This window comes from Balaenoptera ricei, chromosome 20, assembly GCF_028023285.1.
Source record: "Balaenoptera ricei isolate mBalRic1 chromosome 20, mBalRic1.hap2, whole genome shotgun sequence".
In the NCBI taxonomy this organism is placed as follows: domain Eukaryota; kingdom Metazoa; phylum Chordata; class Mammalia; order Artiodactyla; family Balaenopteridae; genus Balaenoptera; species Balaenoptera ricei.
Genome location: NC_082658.1, coordinates 58,371,276 through 58,391,893, shown reverse-complemented (window position 1 = coordinate 58,391,893; position 20,618 = coordinate 58,371,276). Strand labels below are relative to the sequence as shown.

General features: G+C 45.9%; 1 protein-coding gene across 1 annotated transcript in view; it reads right to left on the bottom strand.

Moving 5' to 3' along the window:
* Nucleotides 1–264: 264 nt before the first annotated feature.
* Nucleotides 265–20,618, bottom strand: part of SHISA6 (shisa family member 6) — a 263,604-nt gene continuing 243,250 nt past the window's right edge. The window contains exons 4-5 of the mRNA XM_059908067.1: nt 4,972–5,124; nt 265–3,311 (exon numbers count right to left, since the gene is read on the bottom strand). Coding sequence (XP_059764050.1) covers nt 2,761–3,311; nt 4,972–5,124 — 704 coding nt within the window. The 3' untranslated portion in view covers nt 265–2,760. The remainder of the gene's footprint in view (nt 3,312–4,971; nt 5,125–20,618) is intronic.

The following is a 20,618-nucleotide window of genomic DNA, read 5'->3' as shown; positions in this document are numbered from 1 at the left end:
TCCAAGTGTGGTAGTGGCCACCAGCCTGGTGAGGCTGGAAGTCAGGACATCTGGGTTCCAGCCCCGGAACCCTCTCTTAACCTGCTACAAGAACTTGTCCGGTAACTTGGCTTTGCTTATTCTGCAAACATGGATGGCACAACCGATAAATGAGATACTGCTGTGTCCCAGTTAAGACATCATTGTGTGGATTTTGAAATGAGGGACTGAACTGGAGCAAGTTTGTAGACTTCTTTCTCTTATTTCCTTCCTTCCTTCCCTCCCTCACTCCTTCCAAGCCCAAGGGTGAAGCAGAAGAATCATTTAAAAGAAGTAATGGTTCAGGTAGAATTTTTTGATCCGAGTGATACCAGAGGTTTTAAACTGGGCAGCAGGAATGCTGGGATGAGAAATGTTTTGGAATCAATCTATCAAACAACCCCTGAGACAGACACACAGGGCTGGGAGGAGCATCGTCCTGAGGGCTGGAGGACTTGGTGCTGAGATGATGCTTCAGACACAGAATGAAATCGGGTTTCTGGTTCAGATATATGTGTGTGCAGACACCCGGGGAGGGGATTCTCACCCACTCACGTCCTTTCCCCTCTGCCCCAGCAGGCAGCCTTCAAGGGGACTTGAAGGGCTGGATTAGAGAGCAGTGGGCAGAGGGGACCAGCTGTGACAGACACACGTTCGTTTCCAGGAACAGTTGATTGCCTCCAGCCCAACCCTCTTAGCCTCACCTTCTGGACCAAAGAGTCTCATAAACCCTTAGGGACCAGCCCTTGAGAAGGTTTATGTGTTTGTAAGGAAGGAAAGCAGACTTATCCCTGTCCTCACAGCCTCACAGACCCAGTGACACTGCCCCATTGGGGACTTCAGGGCTGTGTCCCTCACCCCCAGCTCAATCCCCTCCTGATTCATGTGATAGTGAGCCTTGAGGGGAGGGGGGGAACAAGAGCTTTGGAATTCTTGAATAAGTAAGAGGAATCAGTCAATTGATTTCTCTGTGGATTAGATTAAAAATTCCCAGGGCTGACACTGGGGAGGTCTCCCTGCCCCGCCCCCCTTTTTAAAGGGCCATACATATTGTATGTGGAACTGAGGATCTAAAATCCCAGTTTAAGGTCTTTGCTTTTGGAGTCTGACTGTGACGGCAGTCACATTTTTAGTATCATACCTTCACCCAATAGTCTGAAGCCGATTCCCCCAGCTCCAGCCCAGGGAGGTACCCTGGCTCTGAGAATGGGGGAGCCCCTTCTCTCCCCCACCCCAGGCTCTAGTCTCCAGGGAGTGGATGCTGCTTTGTTCACTGTCTGCTCTCCAGGTGGCTGTCATATCCTGCCCACCCCCCAGGCTGGAGGCAGAGAAGGGATGGGCTGGCGGGGGCAGCCCCCCAGTAGAGCTGAGGGCATGGATCTGCCTGGCGCCCAATGCCCCCTTCAGGGGAGCGACTGGGGAGCTACCCAGTTAACTCCCAGACCAATAGCCTGGAGTACCATTATTTGCGTCTGCTAATGGGTCTCTGTCCCTTTGATCCAAAGGAGGCACTGGTCTGTAGAAGCAGCAGCCGGGAGAGAGTCATGGAGCTGCAGGAGAATGGGAGGTGGGGGAGGGGTGGGGAAACAGGCAGAGAGAGCAAGTTCTAAACAGAGAAGGGGCCAAGCAGGGGGGCAGTGATGGGGAGAGGGGAGCAGGCAAGGCGCAGGACAGCCACCTGGGGTCCTCCTTGGCTGGGGCTGAGCTGCCCCTCTATAGAAGCCAGAGCCTCTGTCCTGCCTGACGTGCGTGGTGGGAGCCCTGGGCGATGGGAATGGCGAGCCCCTGAGGCCCAGGGCGTCACAGTGGCCTCCCCACCTCCGCTCTCTGGCCAGGGGCAGACGCCTCTTGGGAGAAGAGCAGGGGAGGGGAAGGCAGGCCAGATTGGCAGGTCACAGTTCAGACCTAGAGGCCTGGAGGAAGTGTGGAGATCACCAGGTTGCTGGGGAGGGCACCCCAGAAGTCCCTGCACCCCGTCCCTGCTCTCTTCTGGAAGGACTAGAGCAAAGCCCCAGCGAACCCAGGGGTGGAATCTAAGGCTGGGGGAGGGGCAGAGCCTTGTGGGCGGGGCAGCCAGCTGGAATGGGGCGGGGTTCCCACCCCTGGAGAGGCAGCTGAAGGAAGGGGACCCCTCGCTGTCCCGGGGCTTAGGGGAGGGGCACAGGGCCCCAGGGCGTCGGCGGAGGAAGGGCCACCCAGTGGGGACCAGAGAGTTCCAGCAGGCAGAAGAGAATCATTATTGTGCTTATGGACACAGCAGCTCCCTGGCTCTGAGAGAGCGAGCAGGCAGTTTTTAGGCACTAGAAGATTTCTGTGATGCGGTTTTAAGTAAATGAATGAGACCGAGTAGCCTATTCGGTCAGGGTCAGCCCGTTGACTGCACCCACTGGCCAATTCAAACCCAGGCAGCTTCGGGCCAGGGTCAGGCCAGGGTCTCCAGCACGGGGAGAGGGGATGTGGGACTGAAAGGGAGTTGGTGACAGTGGGGGGAGGGGGGCGGGACTGGGGCCTAGCCCCACTCCTCCCTCCCCTTCCCTTCTTCTGGAAGAGTGAGGGTGATCGCTCTAGATCCCAGGTCCGAGTGAGCTGTGCCAGGCCACCGGCCGTGTCCCAGGAATATGGCTTTCCGGGCAAAGGCGGTGCACCCCCAGCTCCTACAGAGGGGTTGAGGGAAGGGAGCCATCCAGAGCCGGAAGCTCTGCTCCAGGCCCCTCTCGACCCCTGGCCTGCCTGCCCCGCCGGTCACACGGTCACTTCTGTCTTGCTGGCTGTGTAGCAGGTGTGGTGGCCTGGGATGTAGTGGAGCTGTTCCACGGTGTTGTGTCTGCGTGAGGCAAAGGCCTGGCGCCTGGCCGCCGTCTGGCTGTGGCCCAGGGTGGCGCAGGAGTTACTGGACGCACTGGGATGGGAGTGCATCTTGGTCATGCGGTAGCGGTCCAGCACGGGCGTGGACACAAAGACATCCGTGTGCGAGATGGCCCGCGACAGGGACTGCTCGGGGAAGGCCGTCCGCTCCGGGGACAGCAGCGGGTCCTGGGAGTGCAGGCGCTCCGTGGAGAGCAGCTGCTCGTCCGACAGGATGCGGTCGTAGGGCATGCAGAACTCATCCGGCAGGCTCCGCTCCAGGGACAGGACCCTGTCCTGCGACATGGCCCGGAGGGGCCGGCGGGGTCGCTCTCGCGGCAGCGGCTTCTGTTGGGACATCTGGATGACGTTGAGGGGGAGGGTGCCACGGGCGGCCAGGTCGGGCAGGTGCCGCCTTCTCATGTAATACTCGTCTGCCTCCCTGTCAGCTGTAGGGTTAGAGAGACAGTGCGAGAAAGAAAGAGAGAGAGAGAGGAGTGAGCTGGGGCGACACTGTGACAGTGCAGCCAGGATGCAACTAGGATCCTGCAGCCCAGACAGGTAGAGGCTGTGCTCCTCCAGACCCCAGGGGTCTTGTTAAATGCAGAGTCTGATTCTGACCTAGCTCTGGGGTGGGTCTGAGAGTCCGCATCTCTAAGGAGCTCCCAGGCAACTCTGATGCCCCTCGTCCCTGGACCACCTTGAGTATCCGGGGTTAATGGACTCCCTCGAGGTCTCCAGGGAGTTCATGGCCGAATAGATGGCAAGCCCATGACCCTGAACTCCTGCTCCGGTGCTGCTCCTGCCACACCATGGTCCCGAAACAGAACAGCTCCCTGGGTCTCGCTGAAACACCCAAGGAGCAGCCGGCAGCTTTCTGATGAGGCTCAGAACCTCTCTCCAAGGAAGTTGGGCTGCAGAACCAGACTCCTGCTAGAATAAAGCAGAATGCTCCATCCAGGAGGCGCTTGTGAAAATCCTTACTGGTAACTTAGAAACATAGTAACACCTTCTCTGGAGTAACAGCCTATGCCTAGGAAGCCAACACATGGGCATCCAGCCCCCGCACAAGCACAGAATCAAGTCTACACGTGCTTCGCCTGTGCCCACAGCACGAGCAGGCCCGGACAATCCCATGTGTGCACCTCGTTCAGATGCTCCGTCCATCTCTCCATCCACGAGGCCCCCCAGGCTCACCCTTGAACTCACCCAGGACATGCACAAGCCTTCTTTGCCCCACATTTCAGGAATGAGGCTTCCTACAGGCAGCCTTCCAGATCTCTGCAGAATGTGGGATTCCCATTTTTAGCCATAGAAACTCACTGTTCCACCTTGGCGGTGGCTGATATGGACTCATGGGCTGAACTTCTATCACAATAGGTTCCCCTGTACTGTCAAGCACAGGCTCGGCCCTGTAGCTGGGTGGTCATCGAAATAGACTCATCGGGAAATGGAGGCAGAAGGTCCAGGGGTTGGAAAGCTGGAAGAGAAGACCTCTCCTGCCATGTACCTTCTTGACATTGTAATATCTGAAACCCATCAATCCCTAGAGCTCCCCAGACTCAAATGGCAGAGCTGGGACCATGGGATGTACTGGGCTCAACTCATGAAATGGGGTGTGTGCGTGGAATGGGGAGTCTCAGGTTCCCAAGGCAGTGTTAATGGGGTTAGGGAGGGAGCTGGTTTATGGGCCCTTCCACAGCCGGTCTCTGGGAAGAGTCTCAGAGAAAGCTCTGGCATTGAGAGCCTTTACTCCAAGACAGATAGAGAGCAAGGAAGGCCCAGGGTTTGAAGAAGGCAGGTGTGGGCTGAGGCTGGGGAAAGGTTTTCTCTTGTAGTTAACCTGGTACATGAGTTGAAGCACTGCTTCCCATGGGAATGTGGCTCTGAGGATCCCATGGCCTCCATTCTACTGAGGGAGAAGATGGAGTCACGCTCTAAAGAACAAAAACAAGGGACTTGTCTGTTCTCTTCTACCGTGCTACACCTTGCTCTTTGTTCTTGGGCCCCCCCTCCCATGCCCTCAGGCGCACGGCAAGAGAGTGAGACACAGGAAGATGTTGTGGAGGCCCCAGAGACAGAGCCCAACCCCAGGAAAACCCCACTTACTTAGCCTCTTCAGGGATGAGTACTTGCTGGGATGGGTCTTCACTGCGGACTCGTAGGATGGGGGCAGGTGGGCCAAGTTTTGGAAGGAGCGGGAGAAGGAGAGGTCATAGGGCTCGGTGGCCGATGTCAGGATGTTGTTCATCCGAGGCTTCTCTGCAAAAGAAGGGAGGGGTCATGGCATTAGTGGGGACAAAGGCTGGGGGGCAGGCAGGAAGGAAGCATTCAGGTTCCATCTCTCATCCCTGTCCTGCTTTCCTGGCTCCCTGTGCTAGGACACAGGTGATGCTGGTGACTCAGCCTCCCTCAGTGCTCAGCTTCAGTTGCCAACAGGCTGGGGGGCAGGTGCTTTTGGCTGCACTGGCCATGATGGCAGGTTACCCTTCCTTGAATGACAAACTCTTTCTGCCGGTATATCACTGGGCTGTCTGATGAAAATGTAAGCCCGATGGAGCTGAGTGGGGGGTGTCATAAAATCATCTATTTTGGTGTGAAGGTTCTAGCCTTTCCCCAATAGCATTAGGCAGACTAGCTCTCAGGCTCAGAAAAAATCTGAGTTTGAAGGAGGTAGAGTGACCCATCTTGTCTGCATACCCATAGGACTGGGTCCAGGACCCAGCTCCACCGAGACTACAACCCACACTGTCCGCGAGGTCATTGCACCTCTCACACCACCCCTTCCACCTTTGGCTTCTCCAAGCCCTGCAACTGACAAGCCACTGTGAGCTACAAAGCCATTTCCTCTTGTTCCTGCTCCTTCCTCTGAAGCCCCCTTAGCCATCTCTGAGCTGCTGGAGGAAAGAACGTGGGCAAAATGCCTAGTACATCATTCTGTTTTTCTCCCTCCATCCCTCGAGATTACAAAGTCTAAGAGATAGAAGGGAGAGTTGTTCAGTGCCAGACCTGGGGAAAAGAAGCGGGGAAGACATGGAAGGAAAGAACAAAGAGAAGTGAGGTGAATGACTAACGAGGTGAATGAGTTGGGCTGGGCTCTGGGGGCCAGATTAGGAATAACACAGGAGTTGGGGGAAGAGGAGATGCAGGTATGGGTGCTGAGTGGCCATGAAGATGGGGGACAAAAAGGAATAGAGATCCAAGGCAGGAAGACAAGCATGCCTTGGTGCTTGACCGACTTGAAGCACAGCCAGAAGTTAACAGGTATTGCTGGGAAAACAGTGGTACCATTCCCAGAAATGAGGCAGCTGGGTGGCTCTTGCATCATCCCTCCATCCTCTTGGGTTGGGACATCCAAGAAAGGGCAGGCTCTAACTTTGGACAGATGTATCAGTGGTCTGTGTCTCCCTATGCCTCTTGGCAAAGAGGGTGCTGTGAACCGTGGGACAAAGAGAAGGACCCCTAGGCTTGGTCCAAGGGCAGCCTCAGTACAGGGAACTCCTGGCTTCTGTATCCCTTCCTGCCTTCACTGGTACCCCCAACACTGGGGGTGGAGCCAGGGGAGCTCAGCCAATGAGCTGGTGTTTGCGCCAGCTCAGTACATATGTGAGGCTGTGGGGGATGCTCTACATCCCTGAGTGATCAGAACATGCTGTACTGAAAGAGCCTCCCTGGCACAGATCGGGACAGATACCAGGAAGTGGAGTGGGTAGGAAGCCGGGAGCACTGCTACCCAGAGCTGGGTAACAGCCACAGCCCCTTAGCTCTGGTTTCCTCACTTTTGGCCGTGCTGGAGAAGAACGAGCTTCCCTCTGCCTGTTGGCGTCATACTCCCACTGAGGGCATCACTCAGCTCACCCACTTCCAACTGCAACATTTCTGGAGGCTATTACCCCTCACTGTTCTCCAAAACCTGCCACTGAGCCAAAGCCAGCCCTTCCTTGCTTTTTCCCTCCACCATGATTGCCCCTGCCCCCTTGCTCATGCTCTCTCTCCTATTGCAATGCCCTTCCTTATTCTTCCTCTATCCAGATTCTCCCTTCCCCCAAGACTCTTCGCTATGACAACATCACATCTTTAAAGCCGAGAGTGATATCTGATCTTCAAGCCCCTATTGCTCTTCTGGTCAATACCACCCAGTTTAGTGTCTATGTGGTCTCTAATCATTTGACTTGAGTTGGTCTTGCTGATCTCCAAAGATTGCAATCTCCTTGACGACAGAAGTCTTGCTTTCCAATTGTTCTGATGCCTTCATAGTGCTTGGCCCAAAATAAGGATCCAATTAATGCTCATTTGCTAATCAAGTAGACACAGGCTGCCTCTTCTCTTGAGAGCTGCTCTGCCAGCTCCTGGGAAAAGTGTAACATCTAAGGGAGGAAGGCAGAGAAAACCCTGCTTCCACTAGGCTGCGAGCTGTTCAAGGACAGGGATCGGGTCTCATCTACCGTCATCTCCTCGCACCAGGTAGAAAAAGAAGACAGGAAGAAGAGGAGGGAAGAATGGTTCCTCCTTTTGTATTCAGGGGCTGCGCTTGTGTTGGCTTCTTCCGGGGAAAACCAGCTCATAGTTACTCTTTCAGAACGATACTGAGCAAGCAGAGCATTCTCGTTTGCCTTTTCTGGCTCCTCTCCCTGCCGCTGCTCCATCGCCATGGGCATCCCCCAGGCTTTCTGCTCTGCCTTCTGCTTTTCTCTTTCAGCCTTCTTGCACAGATTGCCCCTACTCCCAAGGCTTCTGTTACTGCTTCCAAAGCATAACTTACACCTTCAGCTGTCATCTCCCTCCAGACTTCATGTCTGCATTTCTAACTGCCTGTTGAGTGGTTTTTCTTGCAAATCCTACGGTCATATCCGGCTCTCGATGTCCAGATCCAAGCTCACCATCAACAGCTCCATCCTCAGTACACTGGCTGCTTTCCTGATTCCTTAGATGGTGTGAATAAGACCCTCCATTCTTCTCATGGGTCGTGGCTTTGCATTTTACTCATAATTGACTCTCATCAGCCATATTCAGTTAGTAACTAAGTTTTCCCAATTCTTTCTACAAAATGTTTCATATCTGAACCCTTCTTTCTCTCCCCACTGTCAACATCACCACTGATACCAGCTTCTTTTAACTGATCTCTCTGATTTCTCCCAGTTCTAATTTCTCGTAGGCCCCGAAACCTGAAACACCTTATTAAACTTTTGCTTTCATCATATATTTCCACTAGGAGCTGGAGGGGGATATCAAAATAGTCCACTTTTGTTCTCCGAATTATAATGCAGAAATAGAGCAGAGTCTGACATGAGAGGGGTAGGTCTCTCTGCCAGGTGAGCTGCAGAATTTATCTTTGTTTTGAGTTTCTCTCTCACTAGAATTTAATGGTGTTTTCATTATTTCACAGCAAAGACAGAAGAATGATGATAGCTCACAATTTACGTGGCTGTCATGTTCTATCAAGTTTTGGGCATGTACCAAAAAATAGTTGTTCACTGCAGTTCCAAATGGTAAGCTGTGATCTGGTGGGAGGACGTTGAAACCTAAGAGGGAAACATGGTTTTGTAACCCTTTGGCAATTTGCTGCCATGCCTGTGCTCTTCAACTTTCAGGTTCTTCCTCTGCTGGGAAGCTAAAGCTCAGGTCATCCAGTTGGGTTTTGAGTTTTATTAAATCTTAATTAGTTTGGGGAGCATCAATAGAATTTTTCACATCGCATGTCATTCCTAAATGGTACCACAAGTAGCCTTGGGCAAAGGAGAGTGTTCACTCCTTGCTGTGGACACATGGAATTTATGGCTGCAAGAAGTGATCAAGGTTGCAAGTGAAATGCGTTAAGAAAGGGGCTTACACTTTCCCTTTCATGGCAGAAGATCACTCTGATATCGGAGACAGACACTAGGGGGACAATTGTCTAAAAGTGAGAGTGAGGCATTGTGGCCCTGGAGGAGGGCGGGTACCTGGCTCCTTACACCTTAGCTTCAATGAGCCAGTGACCATGTTTGATGCCATAATAGGCATCAGTAGTTAGGATGGAGCCACTTGGAATGAGGATGGAATGCAGAACGCTCTCAATCATCTCTCACCATGTGTAGGGGTCTGGGTAGCGCTGCTTAAAATCGGATGGTTATACTGATGATCACCTGAAAATCACAGAAAAAAATTTTTTTAAAGAAGAGTTCAGGAATTCCGTGGCCTCTCCAACACAGAAGCACCTCTCTTGACTTCTACTATGCTTCTCTGAGTCAAAGGAAGCACTTCTAAAAAGCTCAGACCTTTGGCTACCCTAGAAATAGGGCAAGGTCCCTCCTCTGCTGTTTTTGTCTCTCCTTCTGCATTAGGGCTTCCTCTGTCACCATGATGACCCACCCACATCTGTGGATCTGGCTGACCAGCAATAGAGGCTTTGTTGGGGTGGAGGAGGAGAAGGATGGAGACTAGGGGACATTTGGCAAATACACATATGTGAGACAGAGAACTGGGCAGGGGAAATAGATCCTTTTTTTGGGAGGAGGGTGTTCAGGTATGGTTAGCCAGGAAGAGGATGCCGTAACTTAAGGTGCTTACACTTTATGGGACTTTGATTTGTCCCAGGTCTTTATACACAGGTATCTGGGTGCATCCTGAGATGTGGCAAGCTGACATGAACTGCCCACTGCCTGGGATCCAGAGTCCTGGGTTCTAGGCTCTGTCCTGCCTATAAGTAACACAGCCTGATATTTCAAAAGCATTGGTTTTAATTAATAATGCAAAAGTCCACATTGATTGAACAAGCCACAAAATTAATAGAGTCATAGTTGCTAAAGCCAGGAGTTCAAGGCATTCTAAGGGCTTCTAAAACTGAATGGTTTGGCTTACCACTAAAGCACAATTCAACATTGTATTATGGATTCAATTTGACATTGTATTTTTGTTTTTTGTTGGTGCATGCATCTAATTTCAACTAAAGCATGGGAAAGGAGGCATGAGGTCTTAGCTTTAGTTTTAAACCATGGGTCACAGCTCTGCCATCCTCTTAGGTCTAGGTCTGCTTCCATTTCCTGGATGAAACCATCTTTCCTACCTTTGGCATTATACCTTCTGGCTACTCATTCTTAAGCTCCTTCACTAGATCCCTTTTTCTCTTTTATTCTCTAAATACTAGTGCTCCGTAAGGCTCAGGTGTCTTCATGAAGACTTAGGCTCCACCTTCTTGCCCAAATTGATAGGTCTCAAGTCTACACCTCTAGCTTGAGATCCATCTGGTCTGCAGGGTTAGATTTTAAACTGCTTATGGTCATCCCTGTGAAATTCCTGCTCTTAGCCCAAACCATCATGTCCCAAAGTGAGCTCATCATTTTATTCTCCCGATGCTCAAACTCTGTCCATGGTACTGACGTTCCATGGGCTTGGAAAGTGAAACTTCAGTCCTCATTCACCATTTCCCTCCCTTCATCCTCCGTATCCATCCAGTGAATCCCCAAATCCTCTTCCTATGACCTTATCCTAAATCCAGGCCCACAATGTATTTTTTTGTTCATATTTCTCTTAGTTCTAGTCTCTGGCCATTTCCAAGACAAATCATCCTGTGTGCTCCTACTAGACAAAATTTCCCATACCAATGGAATCATTTATATCATTCCTTTGGTTCAGACCAGGGTCTTTAAATAGTCATGGACTCTATCCAGTGGGGTATAGGTTTGGGCGGTAAGCCAGCATTTCTCACATGAAGATATTCTTCCTTCTCAAAACAGAATATTAAGTTATATCCAGGGAAAAACTATTTGCCAAATGCTGAATCAGTTCTACCCTGGATCTGGATTTAAGCAAGAAGAGAGAATCCAGGAAGGGAGATAAAGGATAGATTTGTTCGGCTTGTCCTCCAGAGGCAAGGAGAAAACCAGTTTCATTGTTTTTTGTTGTTATTGTTATTTTTTGGTTTATTTGTTTTTAAACAATATGGCAGCATCAAATAAACAGTTGCAAGAAATGAGAGAACCCAAGTTAAATGGTGGCAGTTAGAAATACTTCTAATCTTCCTTTTCAGAATCTAGGTGTCACCAGGAAAGGGAGATGATTCAGGTTCATTTAATAATCCCTGGTAACCAACTATGGCCCAGGCTCTGTGCTAAACACTTTCACATTTATTTATTTATTTATTTATTTATTTATTTATTTATTTAATCTTATTTTTTGACTGCATTGTGTCTTCATTGCTGCACGTAGGCTTTCTCTAGTTGCGGCAAGTGGGAGCTACTCTTTGTTGCAGTGTGTGGGCTTCTCATTGTGGTGGCTTCTCTTGTTGCAGAGCACGGGCTCTAGGCGCGCGGGCTTCAGTCGTTGTGGCACATGGGCTCAGTAGTTGTGGCTCGCGGGCTCTAGAGCACAGGCTCAGTAGTTGTGGTGCACAGGCTTAGTTGCTCCGCGGCATGTGGGATCTTCCTAGACCACACGAGACCTAGACGGGCTCGAACCCGTGTCCTCTGCATTGGCAGGCAGATGCTTAACCACTGTGCCACCAGGGAAGTCCCTCACATACATTTTTTAAACTAGTCTTTGCAATGATTTTCATTTGAATTTATATTATTGACCTACCGATTTCCAGACACTGCAAAAAACTCCTTAAATATCTCATTTGAAGTAATTCTTATAATTTTGTTTACAGATGAGTTTACAAACATGATAAATGTCTTGAATTTAGATATTTTGTTTACAAGTGCAGGGCTTTTCCTTTTGTTTGAACCTTACTTCAAATATTTTGCTAATATTTGATTTTTTTCATATACTGGCATTAAGGAAAAAATTTAAAGTATAGAGGTGAAAAATTAAGCCATCTTAAAATAACCATTGTGGCATTTTGTTATATTTTCTTTTGTTTCCCTCCCCCTATACATTACTATGTGTATGTTTACATACACACACACACACGCACACTTAATATTGCAATGAATAACCATTTGCATTTTTCACTTTGCACAAATGAGAATCAGATTACAATGCTTAAAATGGAGAAAAATATGGTGATTTGATCCTCACACTTGTACGAAATAACAAATGCATAAGGTTATTCATTGTAGCATTTTTATAGTAGCAAAAGAAACAACCTAAATGTTCATACCTATATGTACATACACACACACAGATAAAGGTGTAGTTTCCACCTATGTAAATAAGCATATACTGCTTTTAATCTGTTTCCTGAATACTTAATGGACAACATGTCTTGAATATATTTTCATGTTTTGAAATAGTCTTTTATATGATTTCAAAATAGTCTTTTCTATAGAATAGTCCATTGTATATTTATATATATATATATATATATATATATATATATATAGACATTCCCCTATTAGCCTATTAATGTGTATTTGGATTGTTTAAAAGTTCAATAAATGTACACCAAACAACCTTGAACACAGCTCTTTGTCCATGTCTTATTTCTTTAAGCAAATAACTGAAAGCAGCATTTCTTGGTCAGCACACTGCCAATTGTCTGGTGATGTGATGAGGTGGGTTAACGGATTTCCTCATACTGAACTATTCATCTATTCGTAGGAAATACCTTACTTGGTTTTTATGTCTTATTCTTTCATTACAACACTGGATCCCATTTGCATATATCTTATTTAATTCCTATGTATTCATAAAGAAAATTTGCATGTTTTGGTGCTAACATGGCAGGTTTTTGTATCAAGATAATGATTTTGTAAAATCAAGTGCATAGTGTTCACCCTTCTGTATGCCTTGAAACTATTAATAGAGCATATGAAAGATCTGTTCTTTGAAAGTTTGAAGGAAGGCAATAATAAAAATGCCTGGTATCTTTCGGGGAGTCCTTCGGTTTGCAGGGTGGTAGGGGGTTGGCTTGTTATTTCACTGACTGTACAACAACAACTTCGGGAGACAGATGTTGTTACCATCACCAATTTAGCATTAAGGAAACTGAGATTTGGAGAGGTTGAATAATTTGCCCAACAGGTGAAGCTGGGATGCAAATCCAGGCAGGCTGGCACTAGAACCCACATCCTTATGTATCCTGCCTGTCATAACTTGGCAACATTTTCCTTGCATATTGATTCATTCACATTTTCTAATTCTACCTTCAGTTTGTAATTTCTATTTTTCTTAAATCCATTGAACATTTGAAACTCTATTAGCTTAAAACTGTAACATACCCTCAAAAAACCTCTATATAGGAAATTAAATTCCTTTTCTCAGTCTTAATGTTCTGTGTTAATATTTTCTGGATTAGCAATTTATTCCCGTTATTCTTCTTTTTCAAACAACTGCCTCTTTACACATCAGGGTTTTTTTCCTCTTCAAATCATGATTTTATGCTTTCAGATTTGTTGATTCCTGCCTCCTAATTTTCTTTGGTTTGGTTTGTTATTCTTTTCTAATTTTTGAGCTTGAATCTTTAGTCCATTTATTTTTACTCTTTTCTGTCAACAGCATCGGGTCTTTAGCTCTGAATTTGTCTCTGGCACAATCCCATGAGCATCAATATGCAATGTTCTTATTGCTGTTAAGTCCTAAATGATCTGTAATTACAGCCTTAATTTTCTCTCTGACCCAAGATTTCTGTAGAAGAGTGTTGTTAACTTTCAAAGTGTTTGGGTTTGTCAGTTTGAACTTTTGCCATTTTATTGTATTGCAGTCAGAAAACAGGGCCTGTACAATTTCTGCTTTGAGGAATTTATTGAGGTTTTCTTTTGGGGCCAATATATGATCAATATTTTGTGAATGTTTCATGAGTTATTAGAGAAAAGGTATTATTTTCTTCCCATAGAGTATAAATTGACATATATCTATTAAATCAGATACATGAAATATATTATTCAGTTCCTCTCTATCCTAACTCATTCTTTGCCTACTTAATCTGTCAAAGACTGAGGGAGGTATCTCCAGCTCTCCCACTACTGTTGGGTTCCTGTAATTTTCTCTTTGTATTTGTTATAGAATTGGTTTTACATATTTCATAGTTACATTGTTCAGCACAAAAAAAGCTCATGGTGCTTATGTCTTCTTTGTGGCTTGTACCCTTTATCAACATTAAATAACACTTTCTGTCCTATTTCATGCCTTTTTTTTCTGCCTTTAAGTCTGCTTGATCTGATATTTATATTGCCAACCCAGCTTTCTTTTTGTTTGCATTCTCCTGATAAACTTTGCCTATCCTTTTGTATGTAACCTTTCTGTGTCATGTTGTTTTATGCTTATCTCTTGACAAGAGTGTACAATTTTACGAAAATTTACCTATGTGCTTTGGCGCTTTCTGGGTTGTCTTGGTGGCTAAAAGTGAGTCCTTCTGGCTCAGAAAATTGTCCTTCCTTCTCCTGATGCATCCCAGCTCCTTGTTATACTTGTATGTATACGATATGACTCTGCTGCCCTCCACACAGCTCAAACTCTAGATCATGGTTAATTGACTAGATATGAATACCTGACTCACCTGGGCCAATTGGAGCTCCTTCTCTAGAAATTAGGAATGATTAAAAGAGAGAGATTTGGTCTCTCTGCATGGCTGGACCTGTGACATGTAAACTAGGTAGCTATGGCCAGTCTTGTAGATTTGGAAGAGAGAAAGTCAGTCTTTAGAGACTATGGCACATCATATTTTACAAAAAATGGTGACAGTTATATTTCTAGTCCCACATGCTCTCCCAAAACCTTTCCATTCCCCCATGAGATATGGTCTCTTCTCCATGAAACTGGAGGGCCTTCCTGACTGCCTCAAGGAGCATCGTGCAGCAGAAGTAACACTGCATGCCTTCCACAGCTCTCTCTCTTTTGACACACTCAACCTTGGATCCCAGCCACCATACTGTAAGCAAGCCCAGGCCATGTGCAAAGGCTGCCTATAAGGGCTGACAGCTCCAGCTCAGGTATCCATCAACAAACAGTGTCAACTGCCTTTGGCTGCATCAACTGTCAACAGATGTATGAGTGAGAAAGACTTCAGATGATTCCAACCCCCAGCCTTGTAGATGTCCAAGCTAACACAAGTGGATCAGAGACGAGCTATACCCACTGAACCCTGCCCAAATCAGAGATGTGTGAGCAAAATAAGTGTTGCTTTTATTGTATTGTTTTCTAAAATTAAAATTTTAAATTTGAGATCATTGTAGATTCACATGCAACTGTAAGAAACAATACAGATATCTTGTGTATCCTTTAGCCAGTTTCCCCAGTAGTAACATTTTGCAAAACTATAGCACTATATCAAAACCAGAATATTGACATCGATACAGTCAAGGTATGGAACATTTCCATCAGGAGGTGGAAATGATTCCTCATGTTGCCTTTTTATAGCCACACCCACTTCCTTTCTGCATCCACCCCCTCACTAACCCCTGGTAACCATTAACCTATCCATCATTTCTATAATTTTGTCATTTCAAGAGTGTTATATGAATGGACTCATACAGTATATAATTTTGAGACTGGATTTTTTTCGTCAAGCATAATTCTCTGCAGAATCATCCAGGAATGCATCAATAGTTCATTCCATTTTATTTCAGAGTAGCAAATATTCTGTGGTGTGGATATACCACAGTTTAACTATTCATCTGTTGAAGGACATCTGGGTTGTTTTCAGTTTTATGGTATTATGAATAGAGCTGCTATAAACATTCATGCGAACTTTTTTGTGTCCAGATAAGTCTTCCTTTATCTGGGATAAATGCTTAGGAGTGTGGTTGCTGGATTGTTTAGTAGCTACATGTTTATTTATTTATTTATTTTTAAAGAATCTGCCAAACTGTTTACCAGAGTGGCTGTACCATTTTACATTCCCACCAGCAATGAATGAGTGATCCAGTTTCTCCACATCCTTGCCAGCATTTGGTGTTGTCACTATTTTTTATTTTAGCCACTTTTGTCACTATTTTTGTCACTATTTTATTTTAGCCACTTTTAGCCTTGATAGCTATGGAGTGATATCTTTGTAGCTTTTGTTTGCATTTTCCTAATGGCTAACGTTGTTAAACATGTTTTCATGGGCTTATTTTTCATCTGTTTATCTTCTTCAGTGAAATGTCTCTTGATTACTTTTGCTTACTTTCTAATCAGATTGTTTACATTTTTCCTGTTAAATTTTGAGAATTCTTTTTATATGCCAGATAATAGTTATTTGTAGGATACATGGTTTGTAAATATTTTCTCCCAGGCTGAAGCCTATCTTGTCATCCTTTTAACATGGTATTTTGCAGAACAAAACTTTAAATTTTGATGAAGTCTAATTTATCAGTTTTTTTTTTTTTCCTTTATGGATTGTGCTTTTGGTGTCAAGTCTAAAAACTCATTTCCTGGCCCTAGGTCCCAAAGATTTTCTCCTTTCTTTCGACATGGGTTATAGTTTTATGTTTACATTTAAGTCCATGATCCATTTGGAGTTAATTTCTGTATAAGGCATGAGACTTAGGTTGAGGGTTTTTTGTTGTTGTTGTTTGTTTTTTGCCTGCAGATCTGATGTTCAGTTGCTTTAGAGCCTTTTAAAAAGGCTCTCCTTCCTCCACTTAATTGCTTTTGCACATTTGTCAAAAAGTCAGTCGAACATATTTCTGTGGGTCTATTTCTGGGTTTTCTGTTCTGTTCCATTGATCTACATGTCTGTTCCTCTGCCAATACCAGACAGTCTTGATCATTGTGGCTACATGATATTTCTTGAAATTGAGTAGACTGATCACTCCCACTTTATTTTTCCTTTTAAAAGTTATTTTAGCTATTCTAGGTTTTTTGGTTTTTTTTTTTTTTTTGCCTTTCTGCATAAATTTTAGAATAATATTGTCTGTATCTTAAAAAATCTTGAGAAGATGTTGATAGGAATTCTGTTAAATCTATATATTATTTGGGGAAAATTGTCATGTTTACTCCATTGAATCTTTCATCCCATGAGCGTGATATGTCTCTATTTATATTGTACCATTTTAATTCCTTTGACATTTTTATTATATCTAAAAGTTATTTTCTTGGGACTTCCCTGGTGCAACAGTGGTTAAGAATCTGCCTGCCAATGCAGGGGACACGGGTTCGAGCCCTGGTCCAGGAGGATCCCACATGCCACGGAGCAACTAAGCCCGTGCGCCACAACTACTGAGCCTGCGTGCCACAACTACTAAAGCCCACACACCCTAGGGCCTGTGCTCTGCAACAAGAGAAGCCACCGCAATGAGAAGCATGCACACCACAATGAAGAGTAGCCCCCACTCACCACAACTAGAGAAAGCCTGCACGCAGCAACGAAGACCCAACACAGCCAAAAATAAATAATAAATAAAATAAATAAAATGTTAAAAGTAAATAAATATAAATAAAAGTTATTTTCTTAGTGATTGCTCTAGGGATTACAATATGCATCTTCACTCATTACATTCTTTAGAACTAACTTATTTCCAGTAGAACATGGAAACTTTCCCCAATATTGCTCCAATGAACCCTCCCCTATTGTACTATAATTGTCATATATATTATCTATTTATCTATCTGTCTTTCTATCATCTACCTATGTATATGTATACATGTTATACCCAATACTACAGTATTAAAATTATTTACAAAATTTTAAGTCTTTTCAAAAAGTTAAGACATGAGAAAAATATGTGTGCTGAGTCTCTCACATTAACCACATATGTATTGTTTCTGGTGTTTTACATTTCTTCCTGTGAATTTGAATTACTGCCTGGTGCCCATTTCCTTTCAGCCCATGAAGTTTCTTTGGTATTTCTTATAAGTCAGGTCTGCTATCAGAGAATTTTCTCAGTCTTTGTTTATCTGAGGATGTCTTTATTTCACCTTTGCTTTGGAAGGTTAATCTTGCTGGATATAGAATTCTCGGTCGATAGTTTTTCTCTTATCACTTCAAATAGGTATTTCCAACTGCCTGTGGCCTCCATGGCTTCAGATGAGAAGTCAGCCATTAATCATATTGATCTCCTCTAATGTGGTGAGAGGGCAAGGGTGTCACCCAACACTCCAAATCGAGTGGGTCCCTTCTGACCTAACAGTAGCGCAGTTGCCAGTACTCTTAGCCTGCCCCATCCTGGCAGAACCTCTGTGATGACTGATCTGCGAGGAGGCTGGGAGGAGTCCTAGGCAAGAATGTCATAAACTCTCACTATTCCTACCTGAAGTTCAGCAGTTTTTCACACATAAACACTTCTCAGATGGTTGAGTACTTTTTGATCAATTTTTAGAGCACTGAAATGGCTGTTTGTATCAATTTTGTCCAGTTTAGCAGCTGTTTGATGGGGAGATGATTTGCTCACCTTCTCACTGGGCTTTGGCCTACCTCCTCCAGGTTTTAGGATACTTTCCCTGATCACACCCCTGCTCCTGTTTCTCCACCAGGCTGGTGGAGTCTCCTTCGCAGCCTGGAGACCTCGGTGCTCAGCCAAAGAGATGTTGGGGGGAGGTAGGGAAGAAAGGGGAGCTCTGGCTGGGTCCTTAGACTCAAGGTGGCTCAAAGGTGTTTTCAAGCCTTTTGGTATCAGTAAAATCCCAAATACATTTTAGGCTGAGTGTTTTGTATCCAGAGAGAATGAGATCTGTGTCCAGACTCATTCACACATTTTAATAGTTAGAACATTGGCTGGGAAAAGTAATTTGATATTGAAGACGCTTCGTAGGAGAGCATAATAGGTTACAAAATTCCTCTACCCTGAGATAAAGGGAATTACTTCTTGCTAAAACCTGACATATTTTCAGAAATAAAGAGAAAATTCCACATGAAGCTTTTTGCTGGCTTTGCTGTAAGTGGGGGCTCAGTGGTCCCCTCTATCTCTTCTTGGTGGTGAGGGGCAACACTGATTCCATGTGAAGACCACCTGGGTCTCACATCAAAGCAGGTACTTGTGGGTCCCTCTAGAACAGTGTTTCCAAGACTGGCTCCATGCAATCTTGTAGATTCCTTGGAATTGCCTCAAGGGCTACTGTATAAGAGATGGAGTCTGGTGGGTGATGTTTTACACTGTTGCCCTGACCCTGGCCTCACCCAGAGCAGCTTGGTTTCCATCTGTCTTCTGTATTGGGTTTCTATGCAAGATTTCATTTGGAGAGACAGTTCCAGTGTTTACAAGTTTAAAATCAACTGATCAAGCTCAGTATCTCATTTTAAAGGTGAGAAAAGAGGCCCTAAGAAGTGAAGTGACCTGCCCAAGATCACAAAGTTGGTAGCAGACAAAGGACTAGGTCTTACTTGTATTCTTTCATGCTGCATCATTGTCCAGAGCTTGTGTGCTATTTACAAAGACTCCCTTGTGTTCTCCAGCAGGGGTTCCAAAGAACTGTGCATTTTCTGGTGGCTCTGCCCCTCTGTGCTAGCTGCACGTGGCTGTAGTGTACACCTGGCTTCCCTGAAATGCTTTGAATTCTGGGGGTGGAGGGAGAATGGGGGGTGGTCCTGGGTCAAATAAGCGCTGGCTCTTATCGTTCCTCGTGGGTATTCACCATGCATGTTAAAAGCTCCAAGAAGTCTAGCCATAAATAACCCATTTAATTAGTTATTTGACCATTTTTTTAAACCTAACTGTCAGGGTGCAGACAGGAAACAGATACACATCCAATTGGGTATTTTAAGGGGACTCTAATAAAGGAACTAATTTCAAAGGTGTGAGCAGTATGTAAGAAACCCATAAAGGGTAGTACAGTACCCTGGGACTAGTAAGAGTTGGGGGCTTCATTCAAACCTGCCCTGACTGGTAAAGGAAGGGAGTGGCTTCTGCAGCCCAATGTGGGAGAGAGCTGTGTAGACAGGGCCCCCTGACCTTTAGATGAGGGACAAAGCCAGTCCCCCACGAATGTACCAGGAGGTAGCCTAGGAAATAAGTCTCCCAACTTCACTCTCCTCCATCCCTTTGATCTCTTGCCAGGATTCGCTGTTTACCAAACCCAACTAATATCCATAGAACAAACTATCCCAATGAAGCAGTCCATAAAGTTCAGCACCTGGGAGACTGAGTAGGGTGGGGAGTCAATATGGAGGATCAAATGGAAAAACCATCCAACGCAGACGTGCTAACTCTTCCTGACAAATGCTACTCTACTACATCCCGAAGATGGTCTATGAGGGTTTGGGCAGATGGTGTTCTAGGTAATGGAGTTTTGGGGTGAGTGAGCAGCTAGGTTTTTTAAAATTTTTTTTGGCTACGTTGGGTCTTCGTTGCTGTGCGCAAGCTTTTTCTAGTTGCAGTGAGTGGGGGCTACTCTTTGTTGTGGTGCACAGGCTTTTCATCACCGTGGCTTCTCTTGTTGCAGAGCACGGGCTCTAGGTGTGCGGGCTTCAGTAGTGGTGGGACGTGGGCTCAGTAGTTGTGGCGCATGGGCCTAGTTGCTCTGCGGCATGTGGGCTCTACGTGCACGGGCCTCAGTAGTGGTGGGACGTGGGCTCAGTAGTTGTGGCGCATGGGCCTAGTTGCTCCGCGGCATGTGGGATCTTCCCGGACCAGGGCTCGAACCCGTGTCCCCTGCATTGGCAGGTGGATTCTTAACCACTGCGCCACCAGGGAAGCCCAGCAGCTAGGCATTGATGTGGGAGAGTCAAAAGCAGAATTCGTGCCCTACAAAGAGTAGGGAAGCTAACAATTCCAGGAATTTGCCTGGAGCTCCTCTCTATGTGATGTGCATACAGTGTGTTGGATTTGGTCTCTCCTTGGACTTATCAGTGGATCACATCTCCACTCCCTCAGTTCCCACTCTCCCCTCCCCCTTCTCCTTCAGGGAGTCCTGGGCCTTGGCACAGTGCCCAGTGAGGGCCATCAGCCTCCTGATGGATTGAGCTGGATAACATAACAATTAAT